Source organism: Dermacentor andersoni, chromosome 4 (assembly GCF_023375885.2).
Source record: "Dermacentor andersoni chromosome 4, qqDerAnde1_hic_scaffold, whole genome shotgun sequence".
Taxonomy (NCBI): Eukaryota; Metazoa; Arthropoda; class Arachnida; order Ixodida; family Ixodidae; genus Dermacentor; species Dermacentor andersoni.
Genome location: NC_092817.1, coordinates 49,703,457 through 49,722,097, shown reverse-complemented (window position 1 = coordinate 49,722,097; position 18,641 = coordinate 49,703,457). Strand labels below are relative to the sequence as shown.

Here is an 18,641-nt window from a genome sequence, read left to right as displayed (position 1 = left end):
ATAATGATAATACAAGTAATGAATAGATGGAGAAAGAGTAATCAGGCTTCATTCTTGTGGCCTGCGGTTCAAAGATGGAAATCCTCGCAGTTCAATTTCTTCAATAATATAATTCTTTAATGCTCGAAAATGGCAGAAGAGAGTCGTATAAAAGTAATCCACCAGTCTGGACATAAGAAGTAGCTCACTTTTCAACCCATTTAAGCGTGTTAGTATATGGTGAGCTCCAGAAGTACATTTTTTTGCATGCGCCACATCATTAATTTGCTGACTGCTCTGATTGAACATGGGAAGTACCGAGTTTCCATGGGCACCGTGCACAACCTTGAGTGATATGTAAGGGAACACCAACTTATTTTTCAAGCAGCCATCACTTTTGTGAATGGATTATAACTTGATATGCGGACCTGTACACAGGAGATAAAGTATAGTGCACTGTTAAAAGGAACACCCATTTTGTATTGGCTACCAAGTGTAGCTGAAATATGGCACGAAGGCAGCAGACTATTTTGTAATGCATAGATGTTGGCCTAATAAATGCTCTTGGCTATTGTTTTTCTCTCAGTAATGTAGGAGTGTTTGTTGTATTGGCTTTGCTGCCAGCGAGGTGTTCCCTTTAAGATGAGACCGTGCTGTACACTGCAGGCTCTAAATGTGAATCTGTTCTGTCATGTTGTATTCCACTGCACATCGAGCCTTTATAATAGGAAGCATATTATCACATACAGTTCGATTTCAAAGAGGTGGAGTCTGTTGTGCCATGGCGGCCATGTCTGTTAAGCTGGTACTTCCATAGTCCTTTGACACATATCCAAAGAATGCATACCATCTGGGAAAAGAACAGATTTATCCACTGAAGGCGTTACAACATATACCAATAAAGACTGTCTCAGTGGTTGCAATAAACTATATTCGGGTACAGCTTTAGAAGACAGTGGTGTTTGCCATTCAAAGGCAGATGTACACAAGCCTCCACCAATAGGCGCACACTCTAGACTGACGCCATGAGCCTCATGGCCGGTGACCCTGCCGACGGAAATTGTGGCAATCCGTGCTTTGAACTGGGCGGAGTTGCGTCAGCAGGACTATTTAGTCGCGGAGACATTCGGCTGCCGTGCTTCAGTTATCTGGACGGAGGCCTCTTCTGCCTTTATAAGTTGTACCCGACTATAGGGATATATTGTTTTCTGTATTGGTTTTGTTGTGCCCTATGCTAGGCATATTCTGTTGATTTTGTGCATGACTGCTACTGACATATTTCAATCAAGGCTGTAAGGAAACTGTGCAATGAAGTGGGCTGAAACTGTAATCTGTATTTACTAAATAAAATGCCTTCTGCTTTTGTTGCAGTATTTGTGTTCGTGCGTGTTCAAGGCTTATTGTTCCGCAACATGTGCAAAAAAAAAACCTCTGCAGTTTGAATCTTTTTAATCCAAAATAAATCTTTGTAAATATGAAAATCGTGCGATTCAGAAATGAAATACTAACTTCAATGAGCTAGAACTTTAATTTTGATCATGTTGAAATTCATGTTACCTGTAGTTCTTTCGTTGGTCTAATGAAATGGTAGGCTGTACAAGTGGAGGCTTGGGCAAAATAATATTAAATAGGGAGGGAGGGAGGGGGGTGCACGGTGAGCAAGGCAACAAGAAATAGAAAGCAAATGTGGCTGTGTCTCAAAAATGTTTATTGGCAAGGTACACGTAACCTATATACAGGGGCATAAAAGAAAAGGAAACAGCTAATGTGTTTTTATTGAGAGCCTTATTGCTGTTCAGAGCTGCCCATAACTTTCTCTTTTTTTTTTCCTTTGTTTAAATGGACTTGCCGTGGAAGTTCAACGACTACAACATTGCGCCGCTGAGGCTCGAGGTTAAATCTTGGCTGTGGAGGCCATATTCCAATGAGGGGAGAACTAAAGAACGCTTGTGTACTTACATTTAGATGCACATTGAAGAACCCTTGGTGGTCAACATTAATCTGGAGTCCCACATTAATAAATGTGTGCCTCATAATCCATGGTTTTGGCACATAAAACCTGAGAGGATAATTAATTCTTTTTATTCGTTTAAACAAGTCTTCAATTTTATGAGCCATCCTTAACTCCCTTATATGGCACAGTTATATATTTTAAGCCCATAATTAAAATTAGCCTAATCATGGACAGGCAAGTAATGAGAACAATGAAAGATAGACAATTGGCTATGCTCACATTCCACTAGAGTGCTGGTAAAGTACAGTAAAATTGTCTTTAATTATTTTCCTTTGCCACTACCTGTGCTGGTTAGGAGATGCTAACGCTGGTGATTTGGGTTTAGCTTGGCCTGGAAAATAGTTTTGTTATTGTGCTTATAGAGCTCCATGTTCTAGAAATGCCATTATGGAGATTGGTGCATGTTAGGTTCCCTTGGGATTTAGTAGCCTGCCAGTTTAAAATTGTCTTTGTAAAAGAAAAAAAGCAAATTTTTTTTTTTTCAGTTTACTGTCAGAGTAGATGTCACAATTTTAGGGAAAGAAATGGTTCCTAAACAGGGCATCTGGCTATGCATGCGAGCCCAGTGTGAACATTGCAAAAGGCACACACACACACATGCCACTGTTAAATGTGTTCAGATCAGCTGTATTTCACACTTTCCAAAGCTTTCATAGTCTCGCGTATCTCAATTTCTAAAGAATACTGTTTCTTCATTTATGAGAATGAATAAATAAATGGTTAGGTTTGTTTGCCAACCACCTATCCTGTCCTGTCGAAAACAATGCTCATAATGTCAAGTATATTCAAAAGACTTGAGTTCTGTGTATGTGCTTCAAGAAGGAACATGTGGTCATTCTCTTACTTGCTGCTATCTGCACTGGTTGTGGTGTGAGTAAAAAGCGTGTTGCACTTGCGCATGCACTGCGGGAAAATCCTACTGCTTCTCGCCTCTGAAAAAAAAAAAAAGGGAAACGGGTCACAACATGTGATCGATGGACAAAGTGCGCAAGTTGGACTAACAGGCAGAGGGCTGCCGTGTCTTCTCTCTCTCTCTCTCTCTCTTTCTCTACCCCTCACCGTTACTCTGGTAACTAGGCGCCATGGTGGACCTTTGTGCTGTGTGCATTGTCTTTGTTCCTGTACCAACTGCTGGACGCTTTAGATGGCAAACAGGCCATCAAGGTGCAGAATACCGCCCTGGAGGAAGTTTATGACCATGGTTGTGATGCCCTGTCTACTTGTGAGTCTGCCCTCATTTTTAATTAGTGACTCTTCTTCTTCACTGCAGTACTGGTCGAAAGAAATTACTTATTTGTACAGATGTAGACCTCCCTTCTGTCACTGAGCATTTTACTGGCAGATGTACCTGCGATTGATTACTTTTGGTGACAGCTGCATTGCTGCCCTGCAATGATAAGGTGTGGCAACTTACTTTAGCACCAAGCATTAATTCATCGCACTTCTGCTGCCCACATGGTCAATGCACTTTTTATCTGTACACATGAACGATAATGGTAGTGAGGAGTGTGTCTACTCATAATTTTGTGTGATCATGTCGGATCTTAATAATTTGGCCAACTAACACATGCTAAACGTGATCAGTCGAGAATGTGGCCCTCGGCTTGTGTCGGAACTTACACATTTGACATGACACCTCGGAGAAGTTACTTTAGTTGCACCTCTGTCAGGATCGGTTCCTAACCTTGCATGTTGATAGGATGTGAGTGTCTCCTTCATTTAATAACGCTTTTGGCATTACCTGTGCTACTGTAAAATGAGACAAAGTCCTGCCTTGGGTTGCATTCCATAGTCTGTGCACATTTGTTCTCGTAGTAAACCCAGCATTGAATTTTAGGCTGAAGCCATGATTTCAAAAATGTTTCTACTTAGAATGTCCAGTACATACATCTGGATGCTTCAGTGCTGGATATGAAATAAACAGAAAACTAGTGCCCCATTTGAACTCGGCCAGTGAACCTAGCCAACTGATCTTGCTCGCATTGCCATTTACCACTATAGAACAAAACCTGCCGCACATAGACCGATGGTAGAATCAATCCTTGATAATTGTTATTGTACATTAGATGATGACGCAAGTGGAGCTAGTAGCATGACCTTCCCCTTTTGTTCTGGTTTAGCTTGATTTGTGGAAAATAAGTGCATTATTATATACATAGTCCTGTTACTAACTTAATATTGCTGTGCAGGGTACAAATGGGATGTGCAACTGGAATTTAGTTGCTATTTAATGGATTGCTTTAGTAACTATTGTATTTGTACGTAATAAATTGTTACGGGGATGTTAGGAGTAAAGAAAGACTGTATTTACAATATATGCGTAAGCAGAGTCAGTGTAGTTAAAGATGGCTGACCAGCAACAACACGCAGCAGTCAGCGTCTCACGATCTTCTTCTTCCTTCCTCTTCTTTTATCCTCCTGTAACAATATATATAATATATATTGTGATTATACATTTCACGAACCTGAATATAATGTAAGTTGTGTTCTGAGGTAGGAAATTTCTAAAAAAAGCTCACATTATAATCGTGCAAATACGATACTTGTGCAAGTTTCCTGATTTCTTTATATGCAGACTTTTCCTTGAACTTGTATTGCTTTAAATGATAAAATAATCATAGCCATGGAAAGGAACTTTTGGAAAAAATCCGCACTTTTGTGCTGTTACATTGTGAATCCTTAATTTGAACTGCCCTAGCATGATATTTGTGCCTTTGCTACCTGTAATTGATAATCTACTTGTAGGACAGACAGGCTTGACCTTTTATCTTGTTGGGATGCTATAACACAGAAGGCTGTCTGCCTGTAAGCCTGCATAAGCTGTCATAGCACAGGATTTACTAGAAATTTTTATAAGTTACCTTCATCGCTATATTTAATTAATCAGCAGTGCCAATTAATGCAGTCTTTTAACACTGTTGTACTGTGACTCTTGTTTTTGACCTGACATAAGAACTGCTGATTATTCTATGCGTGTTATTTGTTTACCAGATAAAGTAATACAGGCACCAGCAGCCTCGGCAGTTTTATAGCGTAAGCTGTTATGGGTTCATTCCAATAGCCGTTTCAGTTGGCGATGGTGTCCGCCGCCACCAGTGTCCAGTGTCTGTAGCAACTGTTGCTGGGAATGAGAAAAAAATCCCAAATTCCTGCCGGGATTGAACCTGGGCCTGCTGTGCGGGAGTCAGCTACACTACCACTGACCCACGCCAGCGCTTGCTAGCGTGCAGTGGAAAAATGCCCTATAGACGTGTCCTAGCACGCGAGGAGACACGCGATGTGACATGTGCACTGTGCAATGATCGTAGTGCACATTTTGCATTGCAGTTGCATATTATTACACCACGTAGAGCACCATGTAGCAGATCCACAGGTTAAAGGCAGTTAAGGAAAATTTGAGGAAGAAAAAGAAGCTTAAAGAGATGTATACAAGAATGCTAGGAAAAAAAAATATTGTGTACCTGATTAAATCAAGCTGGCTAGGTGACTGTCACCGCCGCGTTTCAGAGGGGATACCAATAAATAATTATCATCACCGTCATTAGCATCGTATCGTGCCACTTGTCAAACCAAGCTGGCTAGGTGACTATGTCACTGCCATGTTTCAAAGCGTATGCCAGCAAACAGTCATCATCAGCAGCAGCATTGTATCGTGCCACATGCCTTGCGATGTAAGATGCGTGCCGCGCAGCATCTATATGTGCGCCCTTTGCATTGCAGTTGCATAATATTACATCAGGTGGCATGCCATGTAGCAACTGCATAGATAATGGTACAGGGTACATAGAGAAGTCTTGAGGAAGAAAAAAAAGATTTTGGAGACGTACAAATATTGGTGTAATTAATAAAGGTAAAAATCAGACGTCCACCCGTTCGTAGCAGTTGCTACAAAGTAAACCCATACGGGTTCCTCGAATGTAAAACATATATGGCATACCTGATTAATTCAAGCAGGCCAGGCGACGCTTTGTCACCATTTCGTTGCAAAGGGAATGACATTAAATGAACATTATCATTATTAGCATAGTGACATGTATAAGCTTAGCATTGCAGTTCCATTATATTCCGCCAGGTGTCCCGACCTGTAGCCGTCGCATATAGCACTTGCATGCTGCATTTAGCAGGGCCTGGTTAACTCAAGCAGGCTAGGTGACTAGGCCGAAGGGGATGCCAATAAACTATTATTATCATCATCATCATCAAAAGCAATGTGCCGCTCCACGGGTCAAGGGATGTGACATGTAAGCCACGTAGTCTGGATACACGTGTTTACTCTTTGGTACACGTTATGGTGCCTCCTTGCAAGGTACGAACTGCTGCTGAAGAAGTGAATCATAGAGCTACGCGCGCTGCCGTAACCAGGCAACATTGGGCTGAGCAGACTGCTGTGCAGAGAGCAGGATAAGCCGCACCACAATCTGCAGCTTGCCACCGTCGACACCAGGCAGACAGTTAAGATTATTCTCGTGGAAACAACGCAATGACCCTGCAGTACGTGGTGCCGAAAAAAGAGCTCCTATGGAACAGCTCCTCCAGCTTACGCTGTGACTGTGCTGCGTGTGTTGTGCAGGCCTGTGACATTTTTTACTGAAGCGGCCATTAAGGTTCTCTGAAGAGCACAATTTTGATTAGCAGGTAGTAAAGCTGTGCAGCCATCTTTATGTAACGTTTTTGATATATTGAAGTTTATTGTAGACTTTCATGAACAGTACAGTGCACTTTAGACACTCTGGGACCCAACAAAACTGTCAGGGATTCTTGATTGTTATATTTCAAGTTGTGAAAGGTCCTGATCATGGGTATTGTATTAGGTCATGCTTCTTTTTGCCATGTAGTTTAGCAGTTTTGCAAAAAGGGGATAAGGTGACTATCAATCGATTAACAGCAATGCTTGCTTGCGGCCTTGCATTAACTGTAATCAGGTGGCATGATCATACTGTGGCCCATTTTGGCAGTTCTAGGATACAGGATAGACCATTGTTTTGGGGGGCATGTGTGACATGATCTGGCTATTCGATAGAACTTCTTCATCCATTGTTATCATTGTTGCCTTGCATGTGCCTCTCTGGCTCCATGGCATTTTCACTTTCACAGAAAATGGTTTTCTGAGCTCACTGCTCCACAAGGATGAGGTGAATAATTCATTTTTCAGACTGTTGATGTACAATTTTTAACATGTGAATTTGCATCTGGAAAGCCACTGCCCCTCAATAAGAGGAGCTTTTTGAAGACTGTTCAGGATCTGTTAAGCAAGGTGTCTAGCGACCTCGAAAACTAAAGATATGAAACCATCAGGGAATTCAGATAAGTTGTGGGGTTGTCAGGAAACCTGTCAGAAAAAATTAACGGTATGGGAGACATGTTAAATGTCAGAACTCTGTATCTTGGCTTTTTGTCATAGCCAAAGAGCTCTGCCAAATTTCGAGCTGAAAAATTTTCTGTAAAGCACATTTCTACCCCAAATATACGCAAAATATGAGTAGAAATAACTTAGATTGATAGGTTGCATATCAGAAATTGCAAATCTAGCAACCTTCATGGGAATGGAGGCTTTTTAAACAAGAAGGAATGTGTGAGCGAAAGATAAGTGGCAACACCATCTTGAAATTTGCAGACTGACTTTCTCTGATGTTGTGGATTTTGGAAGTGAGAGGTTTACTTGAAAGTCTGTGACTACAAGTTGCCAGTGACGACTGTTTTCTGTTTTCGTTATCTTTTCATTCCTATGTTCACATTCTCCTGTGCAGGGTAGCACACTAGCTCACTTCTCATTTTAACTATCCTAACTTTCCTTTGGTTATTTTCTCTCTCTCTCAACAGCATCTGCTTTATGCTAGTAAAACGTTTGACAATGAAAATGCATTGAATTTTAAGTAAGGAAAGATGCAGCATGGCAACTTATTCGTGACATAGAACACCAAAAATGAAAGAATACTAGGGAATTTATGACTTTAGATTGACTTGAGTGATGCTGCTGTTTGAGTGAAAAATTTGAAAATTTGGACATTCATTTTTTCTACTTACATTGAACCATTTTCTGTCTTCTAAATAAGAGCAGACAGTGTTTTTAAAATAACCTACCAGTCTAAACTGACTTCGTTGTCTTCTCTTCAGTGATATTAAAGACAAACTGCTCAGCATAATTACATAAATGGGAAAATGCTGGTCATGTTTGCTTAGCTTTACTCTTATATTTTACTTTCCTCATGAATACTAATCCAGAAATTTGATATAACAGTTAAACAATGTGTACTTCTTAAATACTGCTGCTTTGACAGCCCCGAAAATTGTACTAAGATAATTGATGGGCAACGGGAAAAACATACGAAATATTCATAAAGAGCGATTAACTAGACACCTTGCAAACATTTCCAGCTCAGTGGTTGCGGAGCATCAACTCAAATACCTAACACTGTTGTCTTGAAAGCTTTTGCCAGGTTGTGGATGGTATGCCGCGTGAGCCATCAGAGGAGCAAAAGATTGTTACCGCTGATGTGAGACTTGGGAGGGGAGCTGTGGCAACGTTAAATGGTGGGTGCCACCAAAGGATTCCATAATAGGGTTACTGGGATGAAATTTGGCACTGGAAATTTCCAAAGGACCTTGGTAATCTTTAGTAGCACATAGATTTTTCTATTTGGCATGGATTCATTGAGAATGCTGAGCACAGTTTCTTTATTGTTCTTTGAAGTTCATTTAGGTAGTGTGCTTGCCTCACAATATTTATTTGGGATACTATTTAAGTGTTTTATGCTCATGAGTGATCCATTTTATGACTTAATTTTCAGAGCATAAATTAAATCTTGGCATTCTTGAGTATGTGTGCCACTAAATCTATAGTTATGGATGATACTTTGCTATAGCTTATTGTGTGTAAAAATTTTTATGAGTATTTATTAAAGAATTCAAATTGTCTGTGATCATTTGAAAGCAGTTGAATTGTGGAAATTGCAGGATAATTGATACTAAACATTGCAGTATGCCGAATTTGTGATTATAAATTAGTGTCGACATGGCAGTGCAAAACCAGAGGGACAAAGCTTAGACAAATTACTAAGCAGTCCATCATTCCAGTGCTGTCCTAGCTGCCATACTAGTGTGTAAGCCGACACTGGCACCAGATTTTTGTCTAGTACTCCTAGCACGGAACTCTGTGTGATAATCTCGGTGTAATAATGGTCATATAATATTATTACTTAGTGACCTTCCCTTCTGTTCTGGAGGAAATTTCCAAATGGAAGTGTCATGTTTCTGTTTTATTGTTATTATTCTTTCTTAAGTTGTGGGGGGTGAGAGGAACAATGGCTAGAGGTGATTTGTTTGATGCTCTACACCTTTCTAATTAAGCTTTTCAATATATTCATTTGAGTGTTTGGACGTCTGATTGATGCCAGTTATTCAATTAACAACTATGTTTCACAACAACACAGCTTAGCTTCATTTTCACATATTAATCAATACATTTTAACTTTAGTCGCTTAAATGCGAGGCAAAAAAAAAAGAATAGAAGAAGAAGATGAAGAAAAGGAGCTCTTTGGTCTTGTACGAGCATGACATGAAGGACAGGTGGTTGCTGTTGGTTTGCATAAAGTGGAAAATGGTCAGAGTGCTTACTACTTGCTGCTGTTGCTCATATTAGCACAGGTTTATGCTAATAATTTGCATCACTTTGGAAGTTATCTCAATGCCTACTAACTAGCTGCTATTGCTCACACATGCAGTTACTAAAACTAATTAGGTTCTTTTATCAATACTAAAGTTGCTGCTGGTTATATCTGCTGTTGTCTGTAAAATTAACGAGTTTCATTTTCATTTTTAGTTTATTCTTACTGTTTGATCCTTTTCCAGCAATCATGTTGCAGCCCTTGAATTGCTTATAGTAAACCTTAACAAGTGGGCAGGCACACTTGTAGCGACATAAGCCCTTATGTACTGTGTAAGTGCAAGTTGTTGTAGTTACATTAGGCTCATGATAACTCAAATACTTTCGTATTGCAGGTTTCATGTTTGACTTGTTTAAGGTTTGGCATTATATTGCAAGGAATTGAATTAATCAAATCTAAATAACGAAGCAAGTGAATTTTGAAGCAAAAGATATATATACTGTAGCGTTGAAGCTAGTAACATGTGCCAAAAAATTTACTTTTACATCCTTTCTTTCTTGTGCATCTGTGCCTGAACTGCTTAAAGAGGGCCTGTAACACTATCTATCTGTGAGAGTTATTTAATGTGTCTGGTATTATAGGACTTCTTGCAAAACATTTTCTGAATGCGCATAAGTGATCAAATGATGCCCCTTCCATGCTGTTAGGCCTTGTCTTCCCCTTTGCCATTTTTACTATGCTTGAAGTTGTGCCACTTAAACTATGCAGCACAACGTCCACCAGCTTTGATATTGGTGTAGCCTTCAAGACGGGCTGGTAAAATGCCCTTCGAACTGCCCAATTTTGGAGGCCATAATGTTGACACTGTAGTATCGTCCTCTGCCGCCAGATGATACCACCTCATTTCAGTGATTTCATTTTTGTTTACTTAACTTCTCTCAGATGCACTAATTAGTTGTCTAACAAAATCTGTGAAATTAAAAGTCATTGTGTTTATTGATGTATAACAGACACATCGTGTGGCATGTACATGAGGAAGCTGAAAAAAAAAGGGCAGCTATTTGTAGCAAAATTGTAGTCTCTGATGATGCATGTTCAGAAATATTAATTGGAACGGAGGTTCATTACGCCATTGTGTAGCAACTAATCAGGCTTGTTTAACATGTTAAAGAAGTGTCACAGGGCCCCTTTAATCATAGTAATTCTGTACTGCTATGTGAATATTAGTGTTCAGGCACAAACACTTACCAAAACTGCTTTTTCTCAGCAGAAGTCCTGTATTTCATGATGCCACAAGAGGCTTGAATTAAGCATATGCCATTTTGCATTACATGGCGTTGATGTGTTGAAGACGCTGTGTACCAACTAATATTTTAACCAGAAGTGCAAAGCATGCAAATTTGAATTGCTGGGATAGTTGACCACTAACTTTAGTAATCAGTCAAAACATAGCTTTCTCTTACAACTCTGCAAACAAGCTTGGCTTGTGATATTATTGGCCTTGACCAGTGAAGAAAACCTTAAGTATTTTGCTTTGATAATTCTTACAACATTGAGCTGCACATCCATCAGTAAAAGCGAATACATTACACTAGACATGGCACTGAAGTAGGTGTGTGCTTTTCTATTTTTTTTGGTTTACTTGAATAAATAGCCAGCTTCCCAGAGTGCCAGCTGGGGCACAAACAAAATATGCAGTCATCTCTCTCTCTTTTTTTTTTTTTTTGCTGCTCTGTGGTGAAAAAAATTAAAAAGCAGAAAAGCATCAACAGCTTTTGCCAATAGTTTTGAGTCTACCTAGCATTGATTGGTTTTCCACTTACTGCAGTCTGTATGAAACTTGGAGGACCAGTACCCCTCATACCTGTGAGCTTCTAAGTGCCCGAGTTGTTACAAGAGTCCTGCCACGAGTAACAGCCACAGCTTTTACCTAGGGTGCAGTGGCTTTGAAACTTTTGGCAGAGGCTGTACTATGTACCTGCAGTAGGATGCAAACAACTTATCTAGGACATTTATGATCAAATACATGGATTGATATATTATTTGCATTTAAGTTCTGATCAAATGTGTAAGGCTGTCACGTTGAATGCACACAGGACTGACTTGAGTGCCCCATAAACTTATTGGTTGCATAAATGCATGTCTTTGCAGTCTTTGTCACTACATCTGCTTCCATCGCCATGCAACTGGGGGATTCTCCTGCGCTCCTGGTCACTTTTTTTTTTCTGTCTGCACTGGCATTCTATTCTACTCACTGGCAGGACTATGTCACTCATGTAATGGTCTTTGGCAAGTGAGTTGTCCTCCAGTTTTGGCATTCTTTGATCTGCTTGCCTGTGAGGCTTCTTGCCACTCACGCCTTGCATGCGTTTCTTGCTGTGCATGTACATTCTTCTGTCAATAAGTGGACCACTCTGTGGCCTGTTATCGGCAGGAATTCCTTGTGGTCAGCAACCATTGTGTCGCTAATACGTACTGTCTATTGTGATATTTTGTCTGCCTTTGATGTGGGAATCCTCCTGATATATCTGTTTAGAGAAGCATTGAATGCATTGTTCCAGTATTTGCCTGATACAGCAGCCTGAGACCTGAAGGACATTGAAAGGCATAACCACTTTCCAAGTTGGCTCTTATTATTGACTGGTTCGCTACGAACGTGAAAAGCTAATTTCTTTATTTAAGCACCACAGTTAGTAGCTGTATGCAGCATCTCCATGTACATGGTCAAAGTAACGATCTCCTCAGGTTCGTTATGGTAAAAACCACTTTTCTTTAGTAAAACTGAAAGATCGAGACATAACACCATATAGTGGCTTGTCATGTTGATGCTGCATCCTGTATTTTCTCGTCATGTTGCAGTATTCAGAACGGACTTCACTGGCACTTCTTGTTGCCTATGATGACATGGCAGTCCAGGTTAAATTAACGTAAATATGAATACTCGTGAACGTGTACATGTGTCCGCATTGTCACTCTCACATGTGCCGATAAACATAAAAACGTAAAGTTATTTTTATGTTTATCAGCACATATGAGAGTGACGATGCGGACACATGTACAGGTTCATGAATGAAATATATGTATGTTGCTTGCTTTCCAAAAATCAACAGTTGGCAGTCTGCGCTCTTTCTTGTGTCCTCGTGTTTTTTTTTTTTTTTTTGCTTGGTTAGAAGAAACGTCTAAAGCTATGAGCCAACTAGCCCGCCAGAACGTCCTACTTTAGAACCTCAATATAACGAAGTGTGTTTATAAGTGATTTCAATATAACGAAATTTCACTGCTGCCATGAAAGAATACTGAGACAATAAATGGAAACTTCCAATGATGCAGATGTTAAATAGTGGAATTATATGTTGTTGCTGGCGCCCTGCGACCAAGAGCCACCGCTGAAGCGGAGTAGCGTCACATTCCATATAAAATGCAAGCGCGATACGATCCTATCGCACCCCGCGCACTGTATGTTTTCGGTGCGAGTGAAAACATGCAAGGGTGAGCCAAGAAGGATGGTGTTGATGAGCGCCGCCTACCCGTGCGAACAGTGGGAAAGAAGGGGAGAGAAGTTGCTCCCTTTAATGCACTCAAGCACGTGCGAGGGCTGGGGAGTGAAGGGCAGGTTGGTGCGCATTCCCTTTTCTAGCATGACAGTGGCTGCACACATCTGTGTGCACGGCTGAGCACTTACGCAGCCCATGTACCCTGTTTTAGAGGTAATCTGCCGCGTGTGCAAAGAGTGGGCATGCCGAGATAGCATCATGTGTGCTGTCTTCGTGTGCATTTAGTACTAGAGGTTGCGTAATATTGAGTTTTTGAGATGTGTCCCGCCATGGTTGCTTAGTGACCATGGTGTTGCACTGCTGAGCACGAGGTCGCGGGATCAAATCCCGACCACTGTGCCCACATTTCAACATGGGCAAAGTGCAATAACGCCTGTGTACTTGGGTTTAGTTGCGCATTAAAGAACCCCAGGCGGTCAGAATTAATCCAGAATAGTGGTCTTGGCACGTAACACCCCTTATGTAATTACCTTTTTCTTTTTCGAGACACATTGAAGCGAGAGGTAGACAAGGCATTTGCTCCCTGCTGCTGGTGCTTTTCATGGTAGCATCGTCCCACTGCGGGTGACGCTGACAGCTGTAGGGGCAGAGTAGATGTGAGAATGCGGCTTGTTTCGCTTAATTAATAATGCCAATGTAAAGATATCGCCGACACAGCATGAAACTGGATCTTTTGTCACTGACTCTCAAACTCAACAAAAGGAATATTCTTTCTTATTCACATTTGCTTTTTTCACTTGCCCAATAATTTGGAAAATTTTGTGGCCCCTTCCGTGCAAGAAAAATCGATCGGTGACTGTACTTATTCGTGTAAAATGTTGAATTTCAATACAACGAAATTTCGATGTGACAAAGCAAATTTCCCATTTTAAAGACTTAGTTATATCTAGGTTTAACTGTAATATGTATGAGGGAGTCTCTGGAGAATATATGTACAAATTGACAGCTTTTTCCCTGGTGATGTCACATGAATGACTCTGTTAGCCTCATGATGTGTGAAAAGGTACCTTTAAAGCCTGGAGAAGAGCATGCAATTGTTTTTTTGAATTATCATAGTTGGTGTAAGGGCCCTTTAATGAAATAGTCTATAAATATTTGAAATGAAGGTACTCCATTGTGGACTTGTTTACCACTCTACATATGTGCTGCTGTCTCGATTTTCTTTCTTTTTTCAGTCATTTGCAATGTTAGCTTGTGGTGTTCAAATGGTATAAGGTGTGCTTGGGCAATGTATCATATTCTGTCATGCTGCAGATGATTGAAGGCAATGACACGATGGTCTTTTCTTTTTCTTCACTAGAATGGACGTCTCCGAGTGTCAGTGTACCATGATGGCTGTCCACCTTTTAACAGCTATCTATGGCCAAAATCTGTGGATGCAGAACGTAAGTAACCATGTCTAGTCTATACTAAAAGATACTGAGTGTTATGACCTTGATGAGTATGCACACCTCATTAACATACGAGAACAATTTGCCACTACAGAATCCTCCTCCTTTGTTTAATCTTGTAATAATTAGATATTGTTGAATTCTCGTATAACTTTTCTTCGTTAGACTTAATGCGAGGCTGCTTTTCAACCTTCCGTTAGTTTGGAATCTTCCCTGTTAGTATATAGTACTCGCAGAATCAACGGGAATTTTTATTGTAGAACACCAAATAAGGTGCAATTAATTGAGTGTGCAATGTCAAGCCACTATGCATCTGATTGCTGAAGGTGGTATGAACCCTGATCCAAGCACAAGAACCAAAACTACACATACGTAACATGGACTGGAGACAGCAAAAGCGAAAGTATGCATATTAGGCCTAAACTGACACCTTTCATTCCTTGAGAATAGTAATGACTGTTTTACAGAGAAGCTGTTATAGGCTCATCCAAACAGGTGTTTCGTTTGACGATGTCCGCCACCGCATGAGCAAAAAAAGAAAATACCAAGTTCCCTCTGGGATCAAAGTTGAGCACTCTGCCTGGGAGTCAGTTACTCTACCACGACGCCACGCCAGTGCTCACTAGCTGCTGCGAAAACATGCCCTACACACACGTCCTAGCGCGCAAGGAATATGCAATGCGAGATGCGTGCTGTGTAGTGTTGATAGGTGCACACTTTGCATTGCATATTCATATTGTACCAGGTGGCACACTTTGTAGCAGTTGCATAGGTAGCGGTACAAGGTAAATTGAGAAGCTTTGAGGAAGAAGAAGATTAAGAAAATGTATACAAAAATGCTAGAATTAAAAACATGTAAACATACCTGATTAAATCAAGCAGGCTAGGTGACTATTTGTCACTGCCCGGTTTCAAAGGGCATGCCAGTAAATCAGCATCAGCGGCACTGTATCGTGCCACCTGTCACACGATGTGAGATGCGCGTTGCGTAGCGTCTATACGTGCCAACTTTGCATTGCAGTTACATTGTATTCCACTAGGTGTCACAACATGCAGCAGTTGTATCATATTGTACCACATGTCAAGGAATGTGACATGTGCTCTGCGTAGTCTCGATACTTGTGTTTACTCTTCGGTATATGTTATGGCGTCTCCTCACGAGGTACGAACCGCTGCTGAAGAAACAAACCATAGAGCTATGCGCGCGGCTGCAATCGGGCAATGTCGGGCTCCGCAGACCGCTGTGCACAGAGGAGCACAAGCCGCAGCTCGCTGTCGATGACGGGCGGACAGTTCCGTTTGTTCTAGCGAAAATGACGCAAAGATACTTCGCTGCAAAGGCCCTCTAGTTCATGCTGCTGAAAGTAGAGCTTCTCCTATGGAGCCGCTCCTCCTGCTTACGGTGTGACTGTGCTGCAAGTACTGCACAGGCCTGTGACTTTTTCATGAAGTGAAAAATTTCTATTGGTGTAGGCATGGTAGCTTCTTGGCATCATGTGTGTGTTTAGTATGAAAATCTGCACGAGTAAGGCTGCTACATAGGTCAACATTATTTGAGAGGCAGGGAGGTTATTGTTGGTAGATGCCTTTAAGCTCTGTAGGCTCTTTAGATGCCCTTAACCTCTGTTATTATTATTACTTTTTATTTATAAGTAAATGTCTTGTGTTATAATTTTAACCTGGTTGGTTGCTTCTTTCATTGCGCAGGTGTTTTACGGCGTTCAGCTACGCGAGATCATGGTGCTTCTGTCTTATTGCTGCCTGGTCTTTGCGACATTAGGCAACATCCGCATTGTCCTTGGTGGCAAGACCCCTCTTGATGGCCTTGTCAAGATCCCTCGCCGTACGGTATGCAACTACTTATTGCTACAATATTTCTCCCCTTTTTACTTTTACATAGGGGGTATGCTTGCCTTTGCCAAAGAATTTACTATACTCTGACAGGTTGTTATGGATGAGTCTGACAACTCGGCAAGACAGATTGTAAGAAATATTGGTCATGATGCTACTGAAATGTTTAGCTGAAAACTACTCGCTGGTTGCTTCCAGCCATTTTGCTTTGTCCACAATTTGGTCTCTGCATAACATATGCTGTTTTGTGATTCGGTCAGAGTTCAAAATGATATGAAACTGCTTTTACAGTTTTAAGCAGCAATGAACAGCAGTGAAGCATTCAATGTGGAATAATTGCTTTGTTTTTGTGCTTTCTTTAGGAGCGCACATGGTACCCTCTGGCTGCTCTTCTGAGCCTGTCTGCTTGTCTATGGACTACCTTTAAGGCTGGTCTCATGATTGCCCACCCTGTGATGTTCCTGGTCACATATGGCTTTGCTTTTGCAAAGATCACCATCAGGCTAGTGGTGAGTGAAAACTATTTTACGTTATTGTTTGGTTTGCATTTATTAAAGGACCTCAGAATTTTAAAACGATACTGTGCCCTTCTACAGTATATACATATATATAAAAGAAAGAGCCGCTCTTACCTTGAGAGAAGGCTTGATAGGCCAGAAAATATCCGAGAATGAAAGTGGGCGACACACGTGCTTGCCATGATGTAACGGCATGGGCAACTCTGGCACAAGAGGAACTTGCTTCTTTCTCTTTAACTATGGGGCGGCGGCACTTGTAGATATACTGTGTGCTCACTGCTGTGCTATGCGGGACTAAGCCACTAAAGGTTCCCCGTTCAACTTCAGAAAGCAGCACCGACACAGTCAAACATAGTCTCCCCGTAACAATATGCTCAGTATCCTCTACTGGTTAGTCGACCTTCCTTGATTCGATAGTGTGTTCCATCAAGATACTATTCCTTGTACTGCATATATTGACTAGCTGGTGTTCTTGCATAGAAGGAGCAATAAATGCCCTTTTATGTTCTTACCACTGTGTACTGTGTCTTTCATTATGGAGAGCACTTCACACACAGGTATTGCATCATTTCCAGCTAGCGGTGATGGCGGCAATTTTAGTTTTGTATCAAAAGTGCCAATATTCATTAGCGTTTTGTGACGTGCCCGCTCGTACTTCAAATGTTTAATTTTGCTGTGAGAGTGCTCTGTATCTACGTTATCTGAAACTAGGCTTTCTACACAATTCAAGTTTGTGCTGAAGTTTGCCTTTAAACCTGATCTTTAAAAGCATAAGTGAGAACTTAGTGCCAGGAATTTATAATCATACTACAGGTACGCTTTGTTCTGTGCCATCATACCTTGCAGATGCTGTTAGTTTCATTGTGTGCACATTTGCAGCTGACAACGGTGTCCGACGGAGAATTGGACCTTTGGGACAGCAGCCTGGTGGCACCCCTGTTCCTCTGCCTGAATGCTCTGCTCAGTGCTACGCCCCTTTCGCTACCCATCTCCTCAGCACTCATGTGCGCTATGGTAAGTCTCCAAGAGTTAAGCTGTTGTGTTCGTCAACAGAAACATGCGCGCATGCACACACACACGCACGCTCGCATGTACACACGCACACACACACCAATGTCATTCTGAACCTATATAAAAAGTGTGCTTTCTGTGGTTGTGACCCATCTGTTAAGATGGGTCTGTTGAGACTGTTGGACTTCTTGCAAATCGGTGAACCGACCACCACGAAGCCATCGAGAACCGTGTTAGTGACTTTAGCATTGTGCTGCTAAGCATGAGGTTGTGGGTTCAAATCTCGAACGGTGGCGTCTTTGCATATTGCCTCTTTTAAAAGTGCCAAAACGCAAAAATGCCCATGGGCACCATGCATTGGGTGCACATTAAAGAACCCCGCGTGGTCGAAATTAATCCGGAGTTCCGCATCGCCTCTAACCTGCAATGCCGCAGTGTCTCATAATCAAATTGGGGTTTTGGCACGTAAAACTCCAGAATTTAAATACTTGACAGTCTCTTCTGCTCACGCCAAAAGGAAACTCTGGCCTACTCCACAGTTGACTTCCGTTAGGTTGACCTTGGTTTTGTGTCCAATAGCAATGCGCAAGCAGTTTTCGGCCAATTTTTATTTTTTTTTTTGAGAAACAAAGGCACACATTAGAATTAGGTAAAACTGTAATGAGACATTGTGCGCAGTGGTTATTGTTTAAAAATATTCTTAAGGCAGGCTGAAAATA

General features: G+C 41.2%; 1 protein-coding gene across 5 annotated transcripts in view; it reads left to right on the top strand.

Moving 5' to 3' along the window:
• The window catches only part of LOC126537113 (cholinephosphotransferase 1-like), a 29,497-nt gene that overhangs the window by 5,041 nt on the left and 5,815 nt on the right, over nucleotides 1-18,641 (top strand). For all 5 annotated transcript variants that reach the window (XM_050184259.3, XM_055073713.2, XM_050184260.3 and 2 more), the window contains 6 exons: nucleotides 3,071-3,215; nucleotides 11,749-11,890; nucleotides 14,452-14,536; nucleotides 16,250-16,390; nucleotides 16,756-16,902; nucleotides 17,791-17,925. In XM_050184259.3, coding sequence (XP_050040216.2) covers nucleotides 3,071-3,215; nucleotides 11,749-11,890; nucleotides 14,452-14,536; nucleotides 16,250-16,390; nucleotides 16,756-16,902; nucleotides 17,791-17,925 — 795 coding nt within the window. The remainder of the gene's footprint in view (nucleotides 1-3,070; nucleotides 3,216-11,748; nucleotides 11,891-14,451; nucleotides 14,537-16,249; nucleotides 16,391-16,755; nucleotides 16,903-17,790; nucleotides 17,926-18,641) is intronic.